This window comes from Bufo bufo, chromosome 11, assembly GCF_905171765.1.
Source record: "Bufo bufo chromosome 11, aBufBuf1.1, whole genome shotgun sequence".
In the NCBI taxonomy this organism is placed as follows: domain Eukaryota; kingdom Metazoa; phylum Chordata; class Amphibia; order Anura; family Bufonidae; genus Bufo; species Bufo bufo.
This window is the reverse complement of record NC_053399.1, coordinates 100321540-100330921: the sequence shown is the minus strand read 5'-3', so window position 1 is coordinate 100330921 and position 9382 is coordinate 100321540. Positions and strand designations below refer to the sequence as shown.

Genomic DNA, 9382 nt, shown 5'->3' with positions numbered 1-9382 from the left:
CCAATCCTAGTATTACCCACCCCCAGCACCTAATCCTAGTATTACCCACCCCCAGCACCCATGTCAATGCATTGCCCACCCCTGAGGCCCCTCATCTGCCTATCTATGATAAGGACATCATAATCAGTGATGGTTTCAAACCAGTAACGCGCTTGTTGCTATGGGTTACCCCAGCAGAGGTCACATGACAGTCAGATCGGCCTCTGCATGACATTGGTAGGAACTTTCTACCACTAGAGGCCGAGCCATCACATGACGCTGCTACACGCCGGGAGTGCGTCAGACGGCCGCCATTTTCCCGGAGCCTGATGTATGGGAAGCCCATACGTGTGGCTCCGGTAAGATGTCCCCTGCAGAGCACTCAGTGGCTGGTATCGCAGGCTGAGGAGGGAGGCGGGGGTGTGACGGAGTCTTGCCGGCTGCTCAGGTGCGTGATGCAACAGGTCCCCTCTCCTTCCCCATCAGGGCTCGGTCACACGTGCGGTTTTTGTCGGGGGTTGATGGGGACGTGGCTGTCACCCTCTGTTAGTGTATATGGGGTGATAAGGGGTGGGGTTCAGGACATGCATCTCATCTGTAGAACTGTGCGTTTCCATGGTTACAGACAACTGAACCCTCTATAGTCTGATCACATGACTGTTCCTGCAGACTGCACAGGGTCTGTAACCATGGACACACAGTGGTCTGCCTACGAGCTGCAGACACAAAACGGCAGGAGATTTTTACTAGACATTGGAAAAGTTGGTTCATTTTTAGAGCAATGTGTGAACACATCCGGGTCCTAGCTAGGTGATTGCAGTGGAGGATCGGCTGTAGGGGATCACTATGGTGGAGGGTAGGATCGGCTGTAGGTGATCACTATGGTGGAGGGTAGGATCGGCTGTAGGGGATCACTATGGTGGAGGGTAGGATCGGCTGTAGGGGATCACTATGGTGGAGGGTAGGATGGGCTGTAGGGGATCACTATGGTGGAGGGTAGGATGGGCTGTAGGGGATCACTATGGTGGAGGGTAGGATCGGCTGTAGGGGATCACTATGGTGGAGGGTAGGATCGGCTGTAGGGGATCACTATGGTGGAGGGTAGGATCGGCTGTAGGGGATCACTATGGTGGAGGGTAGGATCGGCTGTAGGTGATCACTATGGTGGAGGGTAGGATCTGCTGTAGGGGATCACTATGGTGGAGGGTAGGATTGGCTGTAGGGGATCACTATGGTGGAGGGTAGGATCGGCTGTAGGGGATCACTATGGTGGAGGGTAGGATCGGCTGTAGGGGATCACTATGGTGGAGGGTAGGATCGGCTGTAGGGGATCACTATGGTGGAGGGTAGGATCGGCTGTAGGGGATCACTATGGTGGAGGGTAGGATCGGCTGTAGGGGATCACTATGGTGGAGGGTAGGATCGGCTGTAGGTGATCACTATGGTGGAGGGTAGGATCGGCTGTAGGGGATCACTATGGTGGAGGGTAGGATCGGCTGTAGGGGATCACTATGGTGGAGGGTAGGATCGGCTGTAGGGGATCACTATGGTGGAGGGTAGGATCGGCTGTAGGTGATCACTATGGTGGAGGGTAGGATCGGCTGTAGGGGATCACTATGGTGGAGGGTAGGATCGGCTGTAGGGGATCACTATGGTGGAGGGTAGGATCGGCTGTAGGGGATCACTATGGTGGAGGGTAGGATCGGCTGTAGGTGATCACTATGGTGGAGGGTAGGATTGGCTGTAGGGGATCACTGTCCTGGACGGTAGGATCGGCTGTAGGGGATCACTATGGTGGAGGGTAGGATCGGCTGTAGATGATCACTATGGTGGAGGGTAGGATCGGCTGTAGATGATCACTATGGTGGAGGGTAGGATCGGCTGTAGGTGATCACTATGGGGGGAGGGTAGGATCGGCTGTAGGGGATCACTATGGTGGAGGGTAGGATCGGCTGTAGATGATCACTATGGTGGAGGGTAGGATCGGCTGTAGATGATCACTATGGTGGAGGGTAGGATCGGCTGTAGGTGATCACTATGGTGAAGGGTAGGTTCGGCTGAAAGTGATCACTGTCGTGGAGGGTAGGATCGGCTGTAGGTGATCACTGTCGTGGAGGGTTAGGTGATCACTATGGGGGGGAGGGTAGGATCGGCTGTAGGTGATCACTTTGGGCTGAGTATCTGCTGTAGGTGATCACTGTTGTGAAGGGTAGGATCGGCTGTAGGTGATCACCTACAGCCGATACCTACCCTCCACATAGTGATCACCTACAGCCTATCCTACCCTCCACATAGTGATCACCTACAGCCTATCCTACCCTCCACCATAGTGATCACCTACAGCCGATCCTACACTCCACCATAGTGATCACCTACAGCCCATTCTACCCTCCACCATAGTGATCACCTACAGCCGATCCTACCCTCCACCATAGTGATCACCTACAGCCAATCCTACCCTCCACCATAGTGATCACTATGGTGGAGGGTAGGATCGGTTGTAGGTTATCACTATGGTGGAGGGTAGGATCGGTTGTAGGTTATCACTATGGTGGAGGGTAGGATCAGTTGTAGGTGATCACTATGGTGGAGGGTAGGATCAGCTGAAAGTGATCACTGTCGTGGAGGGTAGGATTGGCTGTAGGTGATCACTGTCGTGGAGAGTTAGATGATAACTAAGGGGGGAGGTTAGGATCGGCTGTAGGTGATCACTTTGGGTGGAGGATCAGCTGTAGGTGATGATCACTGCATAGGACGGTGGGAACAGCTGTTGGTGATCACTATGGGGGAGGGTGGGAACAGCTGTAGGTGATCACTATAGGGGAGGGTGGGAACAGCTGTAGGTGATCACTATGGGGGAGGGTGGGAACAGCTGTAGGTGATCACTATGGGGGAGGGTGGGAACAGCTGTAGGTGATCACTATGGGGGAGGGTGGGAACAGCTGTAGGTGATCACTATGGGGGAGGGTGGAAACAGCTGTAGGTGATCACTATGGGGGAGGGTAGGATCGGCTGTAGATGATCACTGCATGGGAGGGTGGGAACAGCTGTAGGTGATCACTGCATGGGAGGGTAGGATCGGCTGTTGGTGATCACTGCATGGGAGGGTGGGAACAGCTGTAGGTGATCACTATGGTGGAGGGTAGATTCGGCTGTAGGTGATCACTATGGGGAGGGTGGGAAAAGCTGTAGGTGATCACTGCATGGGAGGGTAGGATCGGCTGTTGGTGATCACTGCATGGGAGGGTGGGAACAGCTGTAGGTGATCACTATGGTGGAGGGTAGATTCGGCTGTAGGTGATCACTATGGTGGAGGGTAGGATCGGCTGTAGGGGATCACTGTCCTGGAGGGTAGGATTGGCTGTTGGTGATCACTGCATGGGAGGGTGGGAACAGCTGTAGGTTATCACTAGGGTGGAGGGTAGATTCGGCTGTAGGTGATCACTATGGTGGAGGGTAGATTCGGCTGTAGGTGATCACTATGCGGGAGGGTAGATTCGGCTGTAGGTGATCACTATGGGGGAGGGTAGATTCGGCTGTAGGTGATCACTATGGTGGAGGGTAGGATCGGCTGTAGGGGATCACTATGGTGGAGGGTAGGATCGGCTGTAGGGGATCACTATGGTGGAGGGTAGGATCGGCTGTAGGGGATCACTGTCCTGGAGGGTAGGATTGGCTGTTGGTGATCACTGCATGGGAGGGTGGGAACAGCTGTAGGTTATCACTAGGGTGGAGGGTAGATTCGGCTGTAGGTGATCACTATGGTGGAGGGTAGATTCGGCTGTAGGTGATCACTATGCGGGAGGGTAGATTCGGCTGTAGGTGATCACTATGCGGGAGGGTAGATTCGGCTGTAGGTGATCACTATGGGGGAGGGTAGATTCGGCTGTAGGTGATCACTATGGGGGAAGGTGTGATAATCCTCCTCTGTCTCCTCCAGGATTATGCTCCACCTCTACTCCCGCCTGCTTCGTGGAGGCGCTGTCTTTGGTCACCTGACCTCGTGGTCACACACAGGCCCCTCACCTCTGCGCTGCTTTTCGGTAAGCAGTCACTTCCTGTCAGCTGCAGCCATCACTGTACAGGATGTGATGGAGATTTCTATGTCGTGTGTCACAGGTCAGCCACTCATGTCATGGACATCGGGACTACAGTCTGCCCAACGCAACGTGGAGCCGCCACACCCAAGAATTATACCGTAAGTACGAGGAGCTGAGCAAGATCGGCGCATGGAGGAGGATCCCATCATATAACAGCACGGTGCACCACATGGCAGGTAATGCACGGTAACAGTACTAAGTCTGTACATCACACTGCGAGGGTTCTACTGACACAGGGGTGAAACAGGCACGCTGCGGGTGTAATAGGCACGCTACGGGTGTAATAGGCACACTGCGGGTGTTATACTGACACAGTGGGCACAATAGGCACGCTGCGGGTGTAATAGGCACACTGTGAGTGTTCTACTAACACAGGGGGTGAAACAGGCACGCTGCGGGTGTAATAGGCACACTGTGGGTGTTATACTAACACAGGGGGTGAAACAGGCACGCTGCGGGTGTAATAGGCACACTGTGGGTGTTATACTAACACAGGGGGTGAAACAGGCACGCTGCGGGTGTAATAGGCACACTGCGAGTGTTCTACTGACACAGTGGGCACAATAGGCACGCTTCAAGTAGCAGCGCTGTGCACCATACATTGTATTACTGGCCAGCCCTTCTCACCCTTGTAGTTATTGCAGCTTTATGATGATGTGACTGCTGGGTTGTGAGGTTAATTAGGGCTGAGGTTTTTGTCGTCCATTACAGATGCGCCCCCAAAGGAGAACAGGGTCACCCGCCTCTTTACCAGGAATCTGGACCAGGACGGGGTGGGCTTCGAGTACAGCATGTTTTACAATGTGGCAGAGAAGAGGATGATCTGTGTATTCCAGCCAGGCGACTACCTGGAGGGGCCCCCAGGGTAAGCTGTGGTCCCTGTATGTGCTGGACCTGAGTGTAACATGCTCTGTGTCCCTCACATCTTCTCTGCTCCTCAGGTACACGCATGGTGGCTGCATCGCTACCATCTTGGACAGCAACCTCGGGGCAGCAGCTATGTACATCTGTGGGAAAGTCATGACTGCCAACCTGAATATCAACTACCTGAAGTAAGAGCTGCTCCTGGAGCGCACACATGGGGCCCGTCCTCACCAACCTGGGGCCACATAATAACCCAGATCTCTCCCCGCAGCCCCGTCCCCTTAGGTTCTACTGTGATTGTGGACAGTCATGTGGAGAAGGTAGAAGGTCGGAAAGTGTACACAAGAGGCCAGGTCCGGAGCCACGATGACCAGATCCTGCACACAGAGGCCACGGGTAGGAGAGCCACGTCCTGTATATCACCCTGTGCCCCACACCGGCGCTGCTGCCCCTCTACACTCCTCCGCACCGGCGCTGCTGCGCCTCTACACTCCTCCGCACCGGCGCTGCTGCGCCTCTACACTCCTCCGCACCGGCGCTGCTGCGCCTCTACACTCCTCCGCACCGGCGCTGCTGCCCCTCTACACTCCTCCGCACCGGCGCTGCTGCCCCTCTACACTCCTCCGCACCGGCTCTGCTGCCCCTCTACACTCCTCCGCACCGGCGCTGCTTCCCCTCTACACTCCTCCGCACCGGCGCTGCTGCCCCTCTACACTCCTCCGCACCGGCGCTGCTGCCCCTCTACACTCCTCCGCACCGGCGCTGCTGCCCCTCTACACTCCTCCGCACCGGCGCTGCTGCCCCTCTACACTCCTCCGCACCGGCGCTGCTGCCCCTCTACACTCCTCCGCACCGGCGCTGCTGCCCCTCTACACTCCTCCGCACCGGCGCTGCTGCCCCTCTACACTCCTCCGCACCGGCGCTGCTGCCCCTCTACACTCCTCCGCACCGGCGCTGCTGCCCCTCTACACTCCTCCGCACCGGCGCTGCTGCCCCTCTACACTCCTCCGCACCGGCGCTGCTGCCCCTCTACACTCCTCCGCACCGGCGCTGCTGCCCCTCTACACTCCTCCGCACCGGCGCTGTCCCGCCGTCCTCCGGGCTGCCGCCTTGCGCTTCTCCGACCATGCTTTCTAACTCTTCGTATTTTTTATAGGCCTCTTTATCAAGTTGAACCTGTGGGAGGTGGAGCGCAGTACGGACTGATTATACCAGTCTGCGTGTGCTGACCGGGACGGCAGACGGCTCCTCGGGGGCAGTCACCTGGGTATAAGCATCCTCTTCAGGATCCAGCCTCCTCCTGTACTGTATGAAACGTGAAAATCCACTGGATGAAGAGTCTTCTGTATCTTGGGAGATGGCCGTAACCCGAGCTCTCCACTTGAAGGTGTATTATTTAAGAGGACCACTAGAGGACACACCATTACACTCTTTACTGCATCTTTGGATGTGACTAGAGCAATATTCCCCAACCTCCTGCTCTCTCGATCAGGGTCTCTCAACTCCGGTCTTCAGGACCCACCTACCGGTCAGGATTTGAGAACAGAATGAATACCTGTGGTAAGTCCTGATGCATGGACACTAATTATATCACCTGCTCAATACTAAGGTCCTGAGGACCGGAGCTGAGGAACCCTGCTCTAGATGCTGCAAAACTAGAAACTCTGGGCATGCTGAGAATTGTAGTTCTACAAGAGCTGGAGAGCCACTATGTAATACCTCTTATCTGTATAGTCTTCTGTGTGATGGACAGTCACACAGGTCAGTGTATTAAAGGGCCATCCCTGAATAAAGTACTGTGTAATGAAAAGTTTGGCAAGTTTCTAATGCTCTTTGTCTCAAAGATCTTTGCTTGCTGTCAGTGAGTGGAAGCATTCTTATTTACATCCAGAGCCAAAGACTAATATTTCTCACAGCTGCAGGTTCCAGTCTAGACTGTCCTCTCCAGACTGATCCAAACAGTTAGATTTCTGCTGCTGCTGGGCTCACTGGAATGTAGTGTAGCAAACCCTCAGCTGTGACGAGGATTATGTCAAGGTGGGTCTTCTGCCTCTAGCTGTAAATACTGTACAAATGGTTCTCTTCAAGGACAGCAAGCAGAGATCTTGACAGATTTGAAAGTTGAACTATTTTTTTTTTTTATTATACAGTGACATTCCTCAAGTGGTGTGTGATCTGGTTCTGCCTCCGTGTGCGTCCCTGGCACAGGTGGTGTGTGATCTGGTTCTGCCTCCGTGTGCGTCCCCAGCACAGGTGGTGTGTGATCTGGTTCTGCCTCCGTGTGCGTCCCCGGCACAGGTGGTGTGTGATCTGGTTCTGCCTCCGTGTGCGTCCCCAGCACAGGTGGTGTGTGATCTGGTTCTGCCTCCGTGTGCGTCCCCAGCACAGGTGGTGTGTGATCTGGTTCTGCCTCCGTGTGCGTCCCCAGCACAGGTGGTGTGTGATCTGGTTCTGCCTCCGTGTGCGTCCCCGGCACAGGTGGTGTGTGATCTGGTTCTGCCTCCGTGTGCGTCCCCGGCACAGGCGGTGTGTGATCTGGTTCTGCCTCCGTGTGCGTCCCCAGCACAGGCGGTGTGTGATCTGGTTCTGCCTCCGTGTGCGTCCCCAGCACAGGTGGTGTGTGATCTGGTTCTGCCTCCGTGTGCGTCCCCAGCACAGGTGGTGTGTGATCTGGTTCTGCCTCCGTGTGCGTCCCCAGCACAGGCGGTGTGTGATCTGGTTCTGCCTCCGTGTGCGTCCCCAGCACAGGCGGTGTGTGATCTGGTTCTGCCTCCGTGTGCGTCCCCAGCACAGGTGGTGTGTGATCTGGTTCTGCCTCCGTGTGCGTCCCCAGCACAGGTGGTGTGTGATCTGGTTCTGCCTCCGTGTGCGTCCCCAGCACAGGTGGTGTGTGATCTGGTTCTGCCTCCGTGTGCGTCCCCAGCACAGGTGGTGTGTGATCTGGTTCTGCCTCCGTGTGCGTCCCCAGCACAGGTGGTGTGTGATCTGGTTCTGCCTCCGTGTGCGTCCCCAGCACAGGTGGTGTGTGATCTGGTTCTGCCTCCGTGTGCGTCCCCAGCACAGGTGGTGTGTGATCTGGTTCTGCCTCCGTGTGCGTCCCCAGCACAGGCGGTGTGTGATCTGGTTCTGCCTCCGTGTGCGTCCCCAGCACAGGTGGTGTGTGATCTGGTTCTGCCTCCGTGTGCGTCCCCAGCACAGGTGGTGTGTGATCTGGTTCTGCCTCCGTGTGCGTCCCCAGCACAGGTGGTGTGTGTGATCTGGTTCTGCCCCCGTGTGCATCCCTGGCACAGGCGGTGTGTGATCCCGTCTTGCCTATATGTGTCCCCCTGGCACAGGCGGTGTGTGATCCCGTCTTGCCTATATGTGTCCCTGGCACAGGCGGTGTGTGATCCCGTCTTGCCTATATGTGTCCCTGGCACAGGCGGTGTGTGATCCCGTCTTGCCTATATGTGTCCCTGGCACAGGCGGTGTGTGATCCCGTCTTGCCTATATGTGTCCCTGGCACAGGCGGTGTGTGATCCCGTCTTGCCTATATGTGTCCCTGGCACAGGCGGTGTGTGATCCCGTCTTGCCTATATGTGTCCCTGGCACAGGCGGTGTGTGATCCCGTCTTGCCTATATGTGTCCCTGGCACAGGCGGTGTGTGATCCCGTCTTGCCGCTGTGTGCCTCTGGCACAGGCGGTGTGTGATCCCGTCTTCTCCATGTGTGTCCCTGGCACAGGCGGTGTGTGATCCCGTCTTCTCCATGTGTGTCCCTGGCACAGGCAGTGTGTGATCCCGTCTTCTCCATGTGTGTCCCTGGCACAGGTAGTGTGTGATCTGTATAATAGTAGACAGGGCACTCAAAGAAAGCCGTGACCATGTGGTTTGAATCAAATAATGCACTTTTTATTAATATGTGCTAAAAACCAACAATTAATAAACAATAAGGCAAATGGAATGGCAGCTACATAAAATATAATTGTTCTATACTGTTAACATAACAACATAGCAAAGAACCACCTTCCAAAAGACTCAAATACTAAACACTGACAATATTCGATAAAATGCTGACTCAAGAAATCAATGTAGACAATATTCGGTAAAATGTTCGATAATCCACGATATTGCAACCAGTAAAATATTCGGCCCAAAGTTAATGTATAATAAACGGCCCTAAAAGTCACTAAGTGTCGATTCGAATGTCTCCACTAAATATCGAGACCACGACCAATGTTCACATATTAGATATCCCGCACCTGAATACAGCGGCGTCCCGCTGAAGCAGGATAGGTAGCGGCGTCCCGCTACTGGGTTACTTGCAAGTAAAGTTTTACCTTCCAATGAAACCATGAAAGAGATTTAGTATAAAAGAGGGGTTTTGAAAGGGGGATGCATACCACTGAGGAAGGGGTGAACATTGGGACCCCGAAACGCGTCTGGTGCTATACCCCCTACT

General features: G+C 54.9%; 1 protein-coding gene across 2 annotated transcripts; it reads left to right on the top strand.

The window, feature by feature from the left end:
* Positions 1-275: 275 nt before the first annotated feature.
* Positions 276-6747, top strand: LOC120982263 (acyl-coenzyme A thioesterase THEM4-like). Of its 2 annotated transcripts, none has more exons than XM_040412281.1 (7): positions 276-427; positions 3920-4022; positions 4099-4255; positions 4791-4944; positions 5021-5131; positions 5215-5339; positions 6100-6747. In XM_040412281.1, the coding sequence occupies exons 1-7, from the start codon at positions 309-311 to the stop codon at positions 6147-6149; spliced, it is 819 nt and encodes a 272-aa protein (XP_040268215.1). In that variant the 5' UTR covers positions 276-308; the 3' UTR covers positions 6150-6747. The 2 variants fall into 2 exon arrangements, with proteins under 2 accessions (XP_040268215.1, XP_040268216.1); XM_040412282.1 differs by lacking the exon at positions 276-427 and adding an exon at positions 496-524.
* Positions 6748-9382: the final 2635 nt, after the last annotated feature.

What these genes read in the sequence shown, in the direction of transcription:
- LOC120982263 (XM_040412281.1), top strand. Translation starts at nt 309, where the DNA reads ATGTATGGGAAGCCCATACGTGTGGCTCCGGTAAGATGTCCCCTGCAG. An exon ending in GAGTCTTGCCGGCTGCTCAG is followed by an intron (nt 428 to 3,919) that starts GTGCGTGATGCA and finishes TGTCTCCTCCAG; the next exon opens with GATTATGCTCCACCTCTACT. An exon ending in CTGAATATCAACTACCTGAA is followed by an intron (nt 5,132 to 5,214) that starts GTAAGAGCTGCT and finishes CTCTCCCCGCAG; the next exon opens with CCCCGTCCCCTTAGGTTCTA.